Genomic DNA, 18919 nt, shown 5'->3' on the forward strand with positions numbered 1-18919 from the left:
ACTGCTTTTGCGTTCTAAAGCAGACTGAAGTCACCTTATAAAACAGCACAGACCATTCACTCAGCTCTATTCAGTTGAATGAATGAATCCAACTTTTATGGCATATATTAATAATGCATTTGAAACATCTGTGCATTGCCTAACAGCACAGATAATTCTTGTTTATTTTGTTTCTATATTATGCTGGTGAAGTATTGAAACAGAGAAAATAAATTCTAGGATTTCAGGCTTGATTGATGCATCATGTATATGATTTGGTAAGGACTATACTCAATTAACTGTGTATTTACAGCTAATGATAAACATTAACTTAAAAGTCTGATAACTTATTATCCCTCCCCCGTACAATAGTCATGATAAACCTCTTTCAAATACTCATTTTTTTTATTCCTTTTTATTGACAAATGAGAACAAATACGCTCCCTTCCTTTTCAGCATAACCCATGAAACGGACCCCAGACTATTTCATGTGCCCATGATTTACCCAAAGATAAAAAGGGAAGGCTGACTGGCTGAGCACATGTCTGTGTGCCTCTTCTCTGTGCCACAAGATATGAAACAACAGCTTAACCACAGGCACGTTTTCCAAACATATTGTTTTAAAGTCACAATACTATAGATGTATATATATTATATGCATATATACTATATATAAACAGGTCTACAGAAGTTTCAGCCTATCTGATTTAAGGGTTCCCTGCCTTCCTAAATATTAACAGTGCTCCACAAGAAGAAGAAAAAAACCAAACTCGTGAACAAAACCCCTCTGAAATTAGGATTTCATGTGTAGTTATCTTTACAGAAAACCCATAACCAGTTTCAGTTAACAGCAGCTCATTTTGCATCTTGGTTATGTATCTGGGACTGAATGCTTTTGATCATATTTACAAGGCCAGTCAGTTTCACTTTGTTCCAACTTCAGTCTCCACATGATGGCAAATATGGAAAGCTCCGACACAAGACTGATGTACGGATTAACACTACTAATACTAAAAATATGATAAAGCATTCTGGGAAGTTTGATAATCACAGGCTAGAAATACTCCGAATATGAACAACGGCTGCTGTCAAAGACAGGGCTGAATTAAGTGAACCTATAGTGTTACTCAGCACAGTTGGTAGGTATATGAATTTCCAGACTCCGGACCACAGCTCCAATATTCTGGACCACACCGTAAGAAAGTTGAAGTTCAACCTGTCTCAACATGATTGATTCATTATGCTCACTTGCTATTTTAGGGAACATTACTTTTTTTTTGTTTTGTTTAAAATCTGTAGTTTCTCCAGATACTGCTTGGTCTCAAACTCTAGTTTTGTGTTGTGGGTATACCTCAGTTGCCAGACACTCAAAAATACCACATCTCAGAAGAAATGAAAATAACTGCCAGCCTATTTTCAAATATGTTTTCAATTCTTTCTTCAATGACACAAAGAACAGCACTTATGTTCATGCATAGGAGTATGAGAAAACAAAACCCAGTATCAGCTTTTACTTGAGTAATACAAGTTGCAGCAAGCATCACTCTTTCAAATTTTATATTCCGTATTTATATGCACTTCAGCTGGAGAGATCACTGATATAATGCATGAGACATAAATGATTGCCTGATCTGCTGCATTATGTTATTTAGCTAAAAACCCAAAGAACCTACTTTCCTTCATAAAGCAGTATTCTAAGCATAATTTGTTACTATAAGGTTGAGAAAGCTGCCCCCTCTAATTTTCAGAAACTATGTTATCTGACAATGAATTCATTGGGAGTTGAAAAAACCCCTCCTGTTTAACCTTATAGTTCTATACACAGAGAACAGACACTTAGAAAGAAGATTAAAAAAGCGCACTTAAAAAGGGTACTACATACTACTCCATTATAGGTAATACTATTTCCTCCCAGTATTGTGTTACAACTTCATGGAATTTTTTCCAAAGTGTCCATCTAAACAGTTAGACATACAATTTTAAAGCTCAAAGACATAAAGATGTTGTACAAAAAGAGACACAGTACTTTATTTGGAATGTTCTGTTCCTAAAATAACATACCTTTGAGCATATTACTTTACAAACCCTAGAAAAATGGCCATTATAAAGTTTGGACTGTTTTGTTGGTTTGAGTGACACTAAATGCAGTAAATTTTATAAAACAAGTAGAAGAAAGCATGTTTTGAGAGAGTGCCTTGTAACAATCCAATCTTGTTCAGTGGACATAAACACAAGAAAGAATGAAGATACACTGGAGCTAGCTTTGCGTGTCTTAAACCCAGGTGCTAATAGTAGTAAACCATACTAAAACATCATTCTTCCAGGCTAATTAGTCCTGCTAAAAGACATGGAGAAGAAGGGATAATTAATCTCAGTAAATATCATACTAGCATGGTCATACAGTTTAAGGACCTAATGTACTATGTTCTTTTTCTCTGGAGACACATTCTTACCATCTAAAGACCCAGTAACCCCATCATCTTGAACTGTCAGTTACCACTTCTATTCTAAGTCTCCCAAACGCACTTTCAGCTGAAGAACTGAATTTTAAATGGAAAAGGAACTGCAATCTGTCTTTTTGTTTCTTGAGAAGGTATACAAACAGCACACACCAGTTTGACCTTCTAACATGCCATTATCACTATGCCACTATCTACTATCTACATGCCAGTATCTACTTACTTTTCATCCCAGACGTGATCACCTCTGTGGAAGATAACTAGGTTATTTTCAGCATCCAGAGCCAACCCAGAAACTTGGCCTAGTTTGAGGTCTAACCCAGGCCACTCCACAGCCTCTTCTACATGGAAATCTGACCAAAGAAACAAATAAACAAAAGATAGACATTCATGTAGTATATTTATTAAAAAAAACATGGTTAACTGGCATTTGGTGCAGACTGTTGGAAATTATACGGACATTTTCTGACATGCAGTATTTTCATTAATGCATTGCAATTTAATTCCAAGCATAGTTTTATTATAGTAAAGCATGCACAAGCACTGGCATCCTGTTACATATAGGATGACTGAACTTCAAAACTGCTTTTGACTCCATTCTTTTCTTCATCTCATAAGGATACAGATACTCAGACTCTAGAAGTTTTAGAAGCTCTGTGAATACTTTCTACATTGAAAGACTACAGAAATATACAATACTATCTATCCAAAATCAGCAGGCAAATTTAAATATTAACCTATCAGTGTTTTATTAAAAAATGCATAACAAAGCCTATGAATCACACTATCAAAAGTGGGTGATTCATGACTTTTTTTCAAAAAAGCTCTTAACACTAAGAAAAAAATACAGGAAAGGAAGAAAAACAGCAACAAAAAGCAAATAAAACGGTAATTCTGTTAATTTTGCCTATGACATTTCTTACAGCCAACATATGCGTTAGTTCTGGATAGTGTTTGTATCCTAATCCAAGTATTATAGGCATGAATAGGAAAGAGATGTCTAAATCTGATGACAGAGATGAAGAAAGGTACAATATCTGTCATTGTTTATGCTGTGACACACTTTTTAAGTACTGGTTGAATAACACAAATCTGATTTTCACACTGAATCAACAGCACAGGATTTAGCAAGTGAACTACTACTAAAAAGTCAGATACTTCTTCTGTTTGTCTTAAATCCTAAAACTCCTCACTCAAGGGAGACAAATTTAGTTTAACTTAAAGATGAAAATTAAAAATATAAAAATATGTTTACTTCAATCTTTTGTTTTATGTAAAAACAGACTAACACTTATTAAAGGTATGAACAGTTCAAAATCTGAAAAAGTTGCAGAGCATTAGCTACAAGGCTTAATTTCTCACAAATAGACTACTTAAACGCTATTTGGAAGAGGTTGGTCTGGGTTGCTCTGGCAGTGTTAAGAGACAGTTGAACAGTATTTCCCAAAATAAAAAATGTAATGGCAAGACAAATGTCACTAATTCTGATAAAAGAAACAAAAAATCCCAATAATCCTAAAATGCCTTCTGCATCTTAGGAAACCCATCACTCCTTCCTTCCAGAAATTAATTTGTTCAGCACAATTCAGATATCTCTAATGTGCAGAATTTGTATGTAAGTATGTATAGCCAAACTGAAGGTGAATAGAAAGCAATTTCTTTGCAGTTACATGAAACTGGGGCTGTTTCACTAGTATTCAATGTGTTTGACACCATCATGCTGTACTTTCATCTCACCCAGTTTGTGTGTTTTGCTGTGATCCTAAACACTGATCACTGGGGTACCATCTAGGCAGGTGAAACACATATCCTCATTCACAAAGTGTCAGGGCATCTGTGCTTTGGAACAAGGCAGATCACAGACCTTAATACAGAGCATCCAAAGAATTTGAGATGGTTCAGCTGGAAGTAAATCTTCTAATGAAAGGAAAAATGAAAAGTGAAACAATATCCAAAATTTTCAGGTCATCTGTGCAACCCAGCTGTTCTGATAAGCATTGCCTTCCTTCCATTTCACTTGTAAGAGATGTAGTCTGAGCAGTAACAGCAAGGATGGGGTGAAGGGAAAACCATTTTTTACAATCTACACAGGGAAAAAGTAAAACCAGTGCTGAAAACCTACCACAGACTAAGAGATTATTTTATCTTTGTAGTTTTAGATACCATAGCTAGAGTAGGTGATGGAGAAACTCTTTAGGCTAACACAGACCTAAGGCAAACCAGCAACTGCAGTGAATCCAAGACAGTAACCAGAAACTTCCAAAACAAGAAATTCTACTCTGGAGCAATTTTAGATGAACAAAAGTTCCAAGCTAAAAGAAAAGCTGTAAAGAAAAAAATTATACATATTCATAATTCTGTACAGTTCAGTTGGTCACAGCAGGTGCAGTACCAAGTGCATTCATGGACATTAGGATTTAGAAAAGAAGGATGAAAATCCAGTGTCTGCTTCCTCACTTGCTTATCCCATATCAGTCCAAGTTAACTTGTGGAAAACTGTTTAATGTTACAGTTTTCCTTGCAAAAGGCCTCTGAGCCTTTTGCAAAAAAGCTAGAAACATTAAAAGGCTAAACATAGAAAGCCTAGATTCTGGCTTCTGTAAAATTCAGGCTCTTAAAAGGCAGGCACTATAAAATACAAAATGTTTATACTTACTCTTAAAGGACTAAAAGATTTCTGATAGATCAAAATAATAAAATGAATATACAGTGAAATACAATCTAATCACAAGAACTCCAGACTCTACACAACCTTTAGGTTTTTTCTCACACTTGTCCAAAATTGGTTTATTATTGTTATATTTTCTTTTCCTTTTGCAAGTCTTATACTGAAGGTCAATTGATATGGTTTTATCTTAAGGCAACTAGCTTTTCACAGAAACTTACTAAATTTAGACTTCATTTTTCTAAGACTGATTATTAATTCCCTACAAAACTAAGTGGTCCATGGAAAAGTTACACATGAAACCAATGAAAATTACTTTTCCCCATTAAAATAATTTACAATTACTTAAAAAAATATAAACGCCAGTTTTGTTGTAAATGAGATTTCTAAACTAAGTACCAGATGTTCTACCTTGTAATTTACAGTCATTCCTTTCATCAATAAAACTATAAAAAATTACACAGATTTAGAACATGCAAATCAACCTCTAAGTGAAAGAATAGAGCCTTATTCATTGGCGAAATTGCAATTTACTGTCCAGAAATCCCTGGAAGCTCTTGCTAGCTTTACAAATTTTAGTCATGTTGCATTTACTCAGTGCCATCAGAGTAGTCATTTAAATCTTGACAAATATAAGTAAGCAATGCAGAAAGGAGTTTTAAAAATTGGAAAATCACACTGTTTGCCTTAATTAGGAGGTATAATTGTACTGGTTGCAGTGATGTTGAACAACCTGAATTAGTGACTAGGCTTGGGGTAAGAAGACAACAATAGTGCAGGAAGAGCAGTAGTATGAAGTTATAAACCACAACATTTATAACCTTACTTAATGTATTGGTTACTTGCTATTTCAGGCCAGTCACATGTTTAAATGTGGAATATTTGCAAGACTGAAAATATTAAAAACTATTTTAATTCTGGTAATTTTTAAACAGTTAAATGAAATTAATTTAACAGCAACCAGAGTCTTGTCCAAAGAAATACTGAGAATTTTTTAAATTCAATATAGAAAAGAATTTTATGAAGGGTGCAAATTTTTTGATTTAATAAGGCAAGCTAAAACAACTTATGTTCCACTTCTTCCTCTGAAGAGAAAAGTTCTGTTATGGAAGGTTTTGTTCTTCTAATACGTAAATACTTCCCAAAACAGAAACTAAACATGTGCTTAAAGATTTTATTGCTATCAAAAGTTCTTTTGTCAGAAGATGGTGCTGACGGCTTCTGCAGTTCAGAATTTCTGTAGTTAGTCACAAACATTAAAAAAAATCAATGCCAATTAAGATAATTTCAGTTTTCCTTTTTGCTGTAACTAAAAACTGCATCATTTGAAAGTCCATTTATTAATTAGTACTCCACCAACAAATTCCCCCAAAATATGTATCTACTAAAGTAGCCAAGGGAATACTTTCTGTTGTTAGAACTTATGCCATATGGTGTGCCAACCAAGACATTTATTCAGTTCATTGACACTCCCTCTTCTGGATCAGTTAAAACACAACAGAAATTTCTTTTTTCCCCCTCTACACACCACATGCTATTAGTCTGAACTGAACAACTGGTTTTGCAAAAATGCTACACACATTACTCTTCTGAGCATTTAATTTCAGTGTTGCAAGTGTGTTTAATTTCATAAAATTATTTATCATTTACACTTATGTCAGGCACATGCTAACATCCCACCTGTTTTTGCCCTTGTGCCAATAACCTGACGAGCTCTCATTTAACTGACTAGAATAATGTAACACTGGAAAGACTTCATCTTTGGTTTTCAGTTAAATACAAACCCAGAATTCTGGTGATTTGAATACTCTAGCAGAATCTCACATAAGTGGAGACAATACATGCTAATATTTTGAACTGAAATAAAAATTAAATAGATGATGAAAGATGTATATCTGTGTACAACAGTACCTGAACACATCAAGCTGGCTGGTTGCAATGTAACAGCAAACATGTGATGCTACAGCTTATGCAAACAGATGACTTTCATGCATACATACCAGTTTCTTTTATGAGATACTCATCACATGCTGCATTATCTGGCTTTCCACATTAGCAAGTAAGACTAAGCACAATCAGTATCACAGAGACCAAAATGCAAGTAAAACAAACACAATGCTTCCATGGTTTATGCTGTCATAGAAACCTGAAGGGAATGGCATAATAAAACAGCCTGTCCAAGAATATTTGGATAGCCAAGTCCAATTTGAAATAAATATGCAGAAAATTTTACTTCTGAAAAATTTTTGAGGATTAGCTACCACTCCTTCTGAAGGAGAGAAAAGATGTCCGATAGAATTACAGCAATAAATTCTATAAAATTCTGTACCTGACAAACCAAGTTAATCAGAAAACTCATAAAATGCATTGATTATCCCAGTGACCATTTTGTAGTGGTTACTTCTCCTAAGAAAATTCTTCACTTCCCATGACTGTGTTTATCTTGTTTTAGCAAAATTGATACAAAAACATTAGTCTTGAGACTAGAAAAAATATGTTCCAAAAAGTACTGGTATTGTGCAATTGGTATACATTCTTTCTTCACACATGAAGGGGGAAACAACCCCACTGAAATACTTCTAAAATAGGAGAACATTTCCATAATTAGGAAAACTGTCACATAAAGTACTTCCAAGCATCAACTGATATTCCCTTCAGATTTTGCTAATGAGGATCACAGATCTTACACTGCATTTCACTGCATAAAATTAACCCCTAACCCACCTCCTGTATGTTCTTTTTCCCAGCTTCCCTCACCATGTTTAGGCCGTTGTAAAGAGAAATGTCTGTTCTCTGGTGGCCTCAGGGTAGACTCTAGTCTGTGAAATTTGTGAATTCTGTCTCTGACAAGAATAGTATGGTCCCTTTCATCATGATTTGTGATCTCTCTGGCAAGATCCTTCTTTTGGACTACATTAGCAATCTCAGCTACAAGATAGGATTCTGACTTTTCTGTAGGGTTATGCTTATGCACATGCACAACATCTTCCCTTTCTCCTAGCAGCTTGGAAAGGAGCGAATAGAAATCACCTGCACAGAAAAGAGAAAAGATAAGAGGAAAGGAGGGATAAAACAATTATAACAGATCGTGTAGTTTTAGAAACTTCAGCAAATTATAATGTAACAAAGTTACTCAAATGGTCATTGTCAAAAGTAGTATAAGAGGGAACTGTTTCAGCCTTGGGAATTGAGTGAGCCAAGTCTTTGCTATGAAAAGATAATGGTAAATCTTTATCAACTTTAATTTACATATAAATGTCCACTTTTACCTTACACTCTGGCATCAAACAATTATCACCTCTACACAGAGGTTCTTGGGAAAAAGAAAAAAAGAAAAAGGGAAGAGAAAAGCTGAAGAAAGAAAGAGAAGGAGAAGGAGAAGGAGGAGAAGGAGGAGGAGAAGGAGAAGGAGAAGAAGGAGAAGGAGAAGGAGAAGGAGAAGGAGAAGGAGAAGGAGAAGGAGAAGGAGAAGGAGAAGGAGAAGGAGAAGGAGAAGGAGAAGGAGAAGGAGAAGGAGAAGGAGAAGGAGAAGGAGAAGGAGAAGGAGAAGGAGAAGGAGAAGGAGAAGGAGAAGAAGGAGGAGGAGGAGAAGGAGGAGAAGGAGAAGGAGGAGAAGGAGAAGGAGGAGAAGGTGAAGAAGGAGGAGGAGAAGGAGGAGGAGAAGGAGAAGGAGAAGGAGGAGGAGGAGGAGGAGGAGGAGGAGGAGAAGGAGAAGGGAAAAAAGGAAAAGGAAAAAAGAAAAAGAAAAATGAAAACAAAAATGCAAAAGAAGAAAAAGAAAAAAAGAAAACCAAAAAAGTGTGCAAATTTCAGTGAAAGAATATTTATGATGGATTTATCTGGATTTGCCAGGCTACTGCAGACTTATTCTATGTTACAAAACAAAGAGGTAAAAATTCTGTATTTTTATCCATTTGTTCACTTATAAAGACAATTACAGACAGTCATGATGCATTTCAAAATATATTTCTTTGAAATCTGTCATTGCATAAGAAGCTTAGGCTGTAAGAAAACAAACTTTCACAATTGCAAATAGATTACATAGAAGATACTGTAGAAAGAAGACACTTTCTTCTTTGTGAACCATTAAATTTTCATTTATTAATTCGGTCTGGGTCCTGTTCCTCCTCTTCCTCCAAATAGTAACATTCCTTAGTCACAGCATCATCTGGCAATGCAGGGAACAGTATTTTCTCAAGGTGCTTTCTAGCAATGCAGTTATCACTACACCTTTCTTAGACACCAACAAGCATTTCAGCCAATTCCAGAACAAAAGCTCAAAGCAAACAACTGAAAATTAGGCATGTAAATTCCAGAACCACAATTTTCTTCACAAAATATTCAAACCAGCCAAAGAAGTTTTGATGAACTCAATGTTCAATTCTTTTTGAAGGATTAAATAAAGCGCTGACACTATGACAAGTATACACCTCTCCTGGGATTCTCTGCTAACCAGCAGGTACCCAACTTGTTAGAATTTATTAACCAAATACCTTGGCTGCCTGAAACTTTTATCAGTTCTGTTAAATACAACTGCACCATTTGAATGGAAAGAGACATCCAATATGCTCTAAGATTTAATGCAACTAGGTATACCGCTCTTTTATTTTAAGTACAAATCACTCGTAATTAAGAATTTGTATTATTTTATGACAGGCTACGTAAGACACCTTTTCGAAAAGCAAAACTGTAACTAATAAAGCTTTCACCAAAAAACCCCATCCAGAACCAGAAACCATCACTTGCAGCCTGGAACAGAGGAATTTAAGTCTTTTGGAAATGACCCTAAGAGGATTTCTCATGTTTATAAACAGTCCTAGGTTCAATGATTTTGAGCAGGATTCCATTCCTTGTCCTTGTAAATGAAATATCCCAGATGAAATCTTCTGCAGAAGTAACTACTGAAGTAACAGGGCCAATTTCAATGAAATTAACAAAGCAAATTAGATAAGAGAAAAAACTGTTAAGCTATATAACAAAAATGAATTATTTGCTCCAAATACAATTGTGAAGCATCTAGTCCAACTATTGATTCAGAACAATTCCAAATACTCAAAAAAATATGATAGAAGTTTTGGACACAAACCATATTTATATAAATAGTATATTTATATAAATTTATATAAAAAGATTTATAATTACATCAATCAGGTTCAGTAGTCTCTACTTAAAGCATCCAAGAATTGGTGCTGATGTAGAAACACATCTGGAATTTCCTTTACTTAGGAAACATTCAGTATTAAAATACTCTCCATTAGCCTTAACTATACTTTTGCACCATTTAAAAAATTAAACAAAGTTTATATATACAAATTTTTTGGTTTTATCCATGGCTGGAGACCCACAGCTGAGCAAAATCCACTGACTTCTCTATATGCAATCATTTCTAAAAGAGAGGTTTGAATGGTAAAAGCAGTGTTCTGCCTAATGCAACTGTGAAAAGTCTCCCTAAACCAGCAAGCCTGGTGCTATTTTAAACTGCAGACATTTTTAAAGTCATGTTAGTGATTTTTGCCCAGTTCAGTCTTTCCTAGTTCTGTATCAACAGTATGATCAATTTACTTGTAGTTCTTGGTCACAAAAAGAACAACACGCTACAGTTTGTATAAAGGTTTCAGATCCCTAACTCACAACTCATATGCTCATCCTATTTGAACAAAGAAGTTTGCCAGCTTCCTGCTTCAGCCAAAGATACTGCATTCTGTCTCTGTTGTGCAGTGGCTGGCAGAGAATAATTATCTCACCCTCTAAAATAGAAATTACTTGTTGATTTAAAACAAACAAAAAAGTGCTTCAGTTTACCTGTCTGAAATTAGTTTCTCTTACTACAAAAACAACTGGTAAGAGATAGGACTCAGTGGACAACAAGAAGAAAAGCGAGCAGGGGAATTCAACTTAAAAACAACAAAAGGCCAGGGCACAGTTTTTAGGACAAGATGCTTTCATAGAAAATTCCAGTGGTCTTTATGGGAGCTATTAATCAGGGACTCAACTCCAAGTAGGCTGATCAGTTTTAGTTTTCTTCTAGCACTGAGCCTACGATCATAAGATATATGAAGAACTTTCAAACAGTGGAGTACAGAATAAGGTGATTTGAGTATGTCACTATCAGTGGCTATAGATGAGATATTTTCCAAGTTGAGCTTGTCCTATTGGTGCTTTCATTAAGCAGGGGTGTTGTAAACCCAAGAGTTAAGAATATTTAGGAACTGTCTAAATGTATGAAAAAGCATGTGCCTCAGAGAGTGAAAGTGGTTTGAAGTGTAGCTGCTCTGAAACTGTGATCTTTACCTTAAGTAAATGTGCTTGAGAAGATGAAATCTCTATACTTCAAGTTAAAAAGACATCCATGAAGTCCACATATCTGCCCCAGCATCTACATATGCTTGACACAAACAGTAGCTGAAGTCTTCTGTCAATTTCTTGTCATCCTGACACAACTCAAGAGTATTTACAAAGCAGAAAAGTTGTGTGCAGATGTGAAAAGGAAGAATTGAAGTTTCCAGATTACTCAATGTATGCAGCTGTTCCCTAAACTCCACACATTCAATGGAGGTCCCATATTATTTGGGACCAATGTTTTTCAGCTTGTTTGTGATCCCCAGGAAGATTCCAATAAATTTGAAGTAGTGTATTTTTAAGAAATAGTTCAGAATTCACTATGATGACTAGCAAAGAGCAGACTCCTGTTGTTTCTGATTAACAGTTCCTTTCTGCAAAGCAGTATACAGCAAACATCAAATAACAATCTTGTGTTGCTGATTCACAGCTGTCTTGTACTAGCTGGAACAGTTGAAGGATGTTGCTTGCCTGAAGATACTCAGTGGGAAAGGAACACCAGCAAGATGCACCATGTTATTTGTTTGGTCTTGTTTGAGAGGAGACAGACTGGCCTTCAGAATGCCTGAGTATGACTAGAAGAAGACATGGGTGAATGAACAACTTGCTCTTGATGAAATAACTGAGTCTAGCAGTGCAGTCTCAGGGAAGCTGACTGATTAGATTAGTTTCAGAGAGGATACCTACATGCACTTCTTATATGTAAGCTACCAGGACAGTTCCCTCTATGTCAGGGGTTCTCAACCCTTCCTTCACCATGGACCACCTTAAATACCTTTTGTAGCCGTGGACCACCAAGACTTAACTCAAGATTTAAAGCACTAGACTGCCTCAAGGGGCAGCGCTGGGACTGGGAAAGCACCTTCATGCTTGTTACCGGAGGCCAGCCCTGAAGAGCCCAGTAATGGAGGGACTTGCTGGTGAATTTGACGGCCAAGGGGAGTCACCTGGCAAAGGTGAGGGTGCGCTCCCTCTCATGCGCATCAAGGCAGGTGGGGGTGTGTGTGTATGTGTGGTTGGACTTGAGTATGAGAGGAGATGAGAGGAGTATTGAGAGGAGGGGGCTGTGGGAAAAGGAGGTGCAGTGCTTGTCACAGGCCAGACGAAGTGTTTCTGGGCTGGATGTTCCTTACCCCTGCTTTAAGTCTCTGCGGACCCTCCGTGATGACATCGCGGCCCCCTAGGGGTTCGCAGACCACAGGTTGAGAACCACTGCTCTATGTAATACACTAAAAGATGATTTGCTACAAATACGTACAGTCTATTCTATTCTGGAGGAAGTGACAGCTTCTATTCTGGAGGAAGTGACAGAGACCAACATCTCCAGAATGAAACAATGCACAAGCATATTCCAGTAAGTTTAAACTTAATTACTATGGCAGTTCTACACTAGGAAAATTTTACAGAACAGTGTTTTGGAAAACAGTTATACAAACAAATAAAATCATAACATTGGTGATTTCATCGCAAACCATGAGCTGAATCCCACCTGATCTCAATAAAAGACCAGATTAGTTTAAGGTTAATAAAACAGTTTAGTATGTTGAACACCAAGGTCCGGGTAGAATCCTAATGGTGTTGAACTATCCATGTTTAAAAACAGTCCTTTTCTTTTCAGCAGTAGTGTGAGTTCGCCAACTTGCAGTGAGCAGTCGCTGTCCATGGTCCTTATGCAGCACACCATTATGCTGTTGGAAGTACCAATTTTCAGTTTGGATGAAGTACCTAGCCATGGTGCTACAGGACGAAGCTATGAGATAGATGGGAAATTCAGCCATAGTAAGTCTGTCCAGAGAGCTCCAATGTGTAACTATTAAGATACATATGTGAAAACTCACTGCGTTTTAGAAAAAAGGCAAAGACACTCTGGTGGTGTGAGAGAATTCTCATCTCCACAATATGTATTTGTGTCATAATGCCTGTACACTGTTTCACTGAGACAGTTCAGAGAGGCTCTCCAGCCTGTCACTGACATTTCAGATTTTTTTTAGGAGTCAGACTGAACAGGATTTCAAACATGAAACCACTACTGCAGTCTTCTGACAAAACAATGTCTTATCAGGAAATAACCAGAACTGAGGGATCAAGTGCAAAAATCTAGCAAGCACTCTTCCGTGTTGACAGAGGACTGATACTGCAAAGTTCATCTGTGTGTTGCTGCAGCTCAGTTGGTGTGAATGCTTGTATTGAAAGTCTCCTCTTCTTGAGCATGCCTGATCTGACATTGAGCCAGTATGTAGGTCCTTCCAAACTCATGTCTTGGTCCCTTTATAACTGTAGTAAAAGACAAGTTTTCATAGTTGACTTTGGGTTTCTTATCCCTGAATAAAATGGAGTGTATTCTGAGACTACATATTTCTGTCTTATCAGGATGTGCTTCTGTTTAGTGTCTTCATGTGGCAAAAATAGACAGTGCTTTGCCTTTTCAGAAGTGCTGAAATCAGGATCCAAATGATATGGACTTCAACTACGACTTCACCTCATCTTAAATCTCAGGTAATGTCTATGTAATATGTTAAGAGTCACATCAGAGAATGTGTACTTAAGATGAAGAACTATCTTCCTGATGAAGATATGGAAATTTGGCTACAAGTATCAGCTTCAAGATTGGGAAGAAACAAATGCCTTCCAAATAACTTTTATCAAAATCAAAAGTTTAATTTTCTTTGCCTTCTTTGGCTCCTAGATGAAGCTACTAAGATCATTCTAACAGGTATACATAAGATAACACTGCTGGTAGAAAAGAAGGGGAGAAAGGCACGGAAAGGCATTGTAGAAGTGAATAAAATGTCTATTTGTTTGAAGTTACATTGGACACAGTTTGACATAATAGGCCAAAACAACTTTCAAAATGGCTTCTAGCCTGCTATTATTTTTCATGTGAGTCCTACCATACTAATTTAATCTGTTGCTTTGATGAAAGCATCGGAAAGATTCCTGAGCACTAAAAAATATTAAGTGAGGCTGTTTTCTTTTTCACAGAATCATAGAATCATCTAGATTGGAAAAGACCTTGAAGATCATCTAGTCCAACCATTAACTAACATTGACAGTTCCCAACTACACCATATCCCTAAGCACTATGTCAGCCTGACTCTTAAACACCTCCAGGGATGGGGACTCCACCACTGCCCTGGGCAGACCATTCCAATGCCTAACAACCCATTCTGCAAAGAAATGCTTCCTAATATCTAGTCTAAATCTTCCCTGGCACAACTTGAGGCCACTACCTCTTGTCCTATCACTTATTAGTTGGTTAAAGACACTCATCCCCATCTCTCTGCAACCTCCTTTCAGGTAGTTGTAGAGGGCGATGAGGTCTCCCCTCAGCCTCCTCTTCTCTAGACTAAACAGCCCCAGTTCCCTCAGCCGCTCCTCATAAGACCTGTGCTCCAGACCCTTCACCAGCTTCGTTGCCCTTCTCTGGACACGCTCGAGTAATTCAATGTCCTTTTTGTAGTGAGGGGCCCAAAACTGAACACAAGTCATCGAGGTGTGGCCTCACCAGTGCCAAGTACAGGGGTAAGATCACTTCCCTGTCCCTGCTGGCCACGCTATTTCTGATACAGCCAGGATATCATTGGCCTTCTTGGCCACCTGGGCACACTGCTGGCTCATGTTCAGCCGGCTGTCAATCAACACCCCCAGGTCCCTCTCTGACTGGCAGCTCTCCAGCCACTCCTCCCCAAGCCTGTAGCGCTGCTGGGGGTTGTTATGGCTGAAGTGCAGCACCTGGCATTTGGCCTTATTGAAGCTCATACAGTTGGCCTTAGCCCATCGCTCCAGCCTGTCCAGATCCCTCTGCAGAGCCTCCCTACCCTCGAGCAGATCAACACTCCCACCCAACTTGGTGTCATCTGCAAACTTACTGAGGGTGCACTCGATCCCCTCATCTAGGTCATCAATAAAGATGTTAAACAGGAGTGGCCCCAAAACCAAGCCCTGCGGGACACCACTCGTGACCGGCCACCAACTGGATGTAACTCCATTCACCACAATTCTTTGGGCCCGGCCATCCAGCCAGTTTATTACCCAGCGAAGTGTGTGCCCATCCAAGCCATGAGCAGCCAGTTTCACCAGGAGAATGCTGTGGGAAACGGTGTCAAAGGCCTTACTAAATTCAAGGTAGACAACATCCACAGCCTTTCCCTCATCCAATAAGCAGGTCGCCCTGTCATAGAAGGAGATCAGGTTTGTCAAACAGGACCTGCCCTTCATAAAACCATGCTGACTGGGCCTGATCATCTGTGTTGTGTGATGGTACCACATTTTGGTGGATCTGTGCTTTGTAGATAAGCTTTTCATATAGAGTATGTCATGCCAGACCATTAAGAGAAAAATTTGTTATAACCTTTAACTCAGTGAAATACGTATTTGCTTCTGTGCATCTTAGGGGTCAACTGCCCCCTCCCTCCAAACTGTAGAATTTTCCTGTTGTTAAAACCTTGTTCAGACTTGGTTGATATTGGCTAACTCATTGAATTTACTTGAGGAGATGGACAAATCTGCAATGCAATTACATAAAACTGCTTAGCCCCACAAAAGCAGACTCCCAGTTTGTATGTAATTTTTGTATGCACATTTCAGCGGACCACTTTCAGCTCCTGGTCTTCCCAGGGTATCTTATCAGGTGCTCAAGTGCTTGTAGGATCAGAAACCACTTTCTAAAACAGTCACCCAACTCTCCCTCTTTGGAGACAAAAATAAAACCAAACCTGATCTGATTTTTCCTTTTGGTTTTTTTTGCTTACATACACATAATTCAACTAAAGTTAGAGTTGTATCAACGTAAAATTGAAGCCAGGCTTCTGTAAATGATGGGAAAATTTATCTTAAACTAACAATTAAGAACATGAAACAAAATTCTCTTACGGCAACTACTGTGTTTTGATATTTCACATCATGATCCCAATTAATTTGAAATGGACAAAACAATGCAGTGTGTTTCCAAAGAAACATGTTAGATGAGGATATATACTAAATAGTAGTTTCAGAAAATGAGTCTGCGTTGCAGAAATGTGGCTTTGAAATACATTTTGAAGACAAATTAAGAAGATTCTAAAAACAGGACCTTGTTTCAACACTGTATTTCGAATATTAATGAATATAATAAAGCACACACATCACAAGATCCTCAACCAAATGCTAATGCACTTATTAGTAACACAAGGGTGAAGCAGCTTGTCAGCATAAATCTTGATATAAATTTGTAAGCAGCTTGCTCATTCTGCTCTGGAATAGGATTTAAAAAAAAAATTAGAATTGTATCTTTCTAAAAAAATCCACCTTGAATTGACTAAGATATGTTTCAGGTATGGAATTGTAAATATTGTCTCTAGTAGTTTAAGGTACTTTCAGTCAAGACTCTTACACTGTAAAAGTTAGTTTTTATGTAACAGTAATTTAATTATTTGAGTTAACTCTGTAAAATGGCAGAGTATATAGAAAATCTAGCCCCTTTGGGAGATGTTATCAAAAACTCTAAACACTGGACTAATCTTTGCTCTCATTAAAGGCAAAAGGAAGTTTGCCTTTAATTTATGTAGTCCTTGAGCCTCAACATTGTTCAAAAAACTATAGCTGATGAGGTCTTCCGCTTAGTGTCAATAAAAATCTTGATACTAAACCAATGGATCTAATAGCATATGATCCACAAGAACGTGAAAGTACAGTCTTATTTTAATATACCTCTGAAACATAAATAACATTCAGCATATTTCTAGAAGCTTTATAACAGTCATGGATTTTTTCCTGCAACTAAGTAGTGCACACATCTGTGCATAAGTTGTTACATGTATATGCACATATGCAGAAATGTAGTGAAAAATAATTCAGTATTAAACATTAGTTGCACTTAACCCACTGCATATACAACCAATATTGAAACATAAGAACATATTATTCCCTAATACATACATAGCAATAAAAAACAAAAAACAGGCAAAGAGCTAATAGCAGATAGTTACATATAGAATAGTTACATACTATAGGACTACTTCTTTGCGTCCATTCTTTAGGATTGCACTTACAGATAAATTACAGTCCTCTTTAGCAAATTAAGAACAGGAAAATCGAATGAGATTAAAATGCACTAACAAATTTTACCTACAAGGCTAGAGATCAGTGGTAGACTGATTTTTTTTGTTACTTCTTATATAGCATTCAATCCCATTAGCAGTACAAAACATTTCAAATTGCATCAATTAAAAATAAACAGATTAAAAACTTCATAACTTGCTAACAATCAGGATACAATTTATCAATATTTTACATTAGTGAGTCCCTTATTTGACATAGAAGTAAACAAGTACATACCCTGATCCAAAATCTTGTCCTTTTCTTTTTTGTCCTGCTGCAGCAAAGAACTTTTACCAGTATCCTTGGTTTCTGAAAAATGGATTTAGGATATATGTTAACCTCTGCCTGTGAATGGCATTGAGTGTCTTCCTACTGGGGAAACAAAGGCCTTCTGAAATGAGTATTTGGTATTTTTATCTATAGTAGTCGTACGGAACGGTGCTGCAGTAAAACAACTGGAAATAAAAAGTAAGATTTGTACTTTGCTACACAGACATACCAGTCATTACTTCTGGATAATACTGCTGTTGCAGCTTACATGCCTACCAGTGTTCAATATAAACATTTGATTGCCTTCCACAAGGCAGTGGGATCCAGAAAACTACAGAAATGTTATGATTCGACTCTGTAGGAAACAGATCGAAGATAAAGCGAATATTAAGAACCTGTTAATGTAAAGTACTAACATTTGGCATAGAAAAGAGGTCAATCTTTTGGGTACACAGCTCATGTAGCTATAAAAATATGTTGGAAATTGAAAGACGACAATAGGAAGAAACAGACAAAAGACTATGGCATACATTTCCACCAAAAACAAAAGCAGAATCTCATGATGATCTATAATTAGTGATTTGAATTTTATTCAGAATTACATTTTCTTTTAATGAAAATTTAGCATATCAAAGCAACTCAGACAAACACATCAGTGAGCATAAAAAGTCTTGAATAAAATGGATTAAAATTTTTTTACCTTCATGATGTCCATGTGTCATCTTCAGCATATCAGACTTGACTGGAATAGGAATATTTGCCTCCTGCGGTATATTTCTGAATATCTCAGGGTTTGCATTCTGTGTGCAGGTCATATATGAGACAGCATGCTTGGCTTCCATATAGTACATAATGTAAAAGTTACACATTTCATCACTGGCTGTTCCCCTATACAACACAGAAAAGATGCAGCAGTTAGGAAAAAAATGAGCTGAATACAGCTGTTATTCCATTAATCTAACTTGTTTAACAGAATATTAAAAAGTTGCAATGAAATGTTTACAAGTCCCACACTAAAACATTTAATAGCTTCATTGCAGCAAATATCAAAAGTTTCTTTCAGTTTATACTAAAGAAGACCAGTCTGCACAACATCCCCAGGTATCTCAGAAATTCCTAAGAATTTGGT

At 36.9% G+C, this 18919-nt stretch overlaps 1 protein-coding gene across 7 annotated transcripts in view; it reads right to left on the reverse strand.

The window, feature by feature from the left end:
- The window catches only part of PAM (peptidylglycine alpha-amidating monooxygenase), a 151610-nt gene that overhangs the window by 21594 nt on the left and 111097 nt on the right, over positions 1–18919 (reverse strand). For 5 of the 7 annotated variants that reach the window (XM_074812850.1, XM_074812849.1, XM_074812845.1 and 2 more), the window contains exons 13-16: positions 18491–18678; positions 17758–17829; positions 7828–8133; positions 2662–2791 (exon numbers count right to left, since the gene is read on the reverse strand). In XM_074812850.1, coding sequence (XP_074668951.1) covers positions 2662–2791; positions 7828–8133; positions 17758–17829; positions 18491–18678 — 696 coding nt within the window. The remainder of the gene's footprint in view (positions 1–2661; positions 2792–7827; positions 8134–17757; positions 17830–18490; positions 18679–18919) is intronic. The other 2 variants (XM_074812848.1, XM_074812851.1) reach the window with 2 other exon arrangements.

This window comes from Strix aluco, chromosome Z (assembly GCF_031877795.1).
Source record: "Strix aluco isolate bStrAlu1 chromosome Z, bStrAlu1.hap1, whole genome shotgun sequence".
Lineage (NCBI taxonomy): Eukaryota > Metazoa > Chordata > Aves > Strigiformes > Strigidae > Strix > Strix aluco.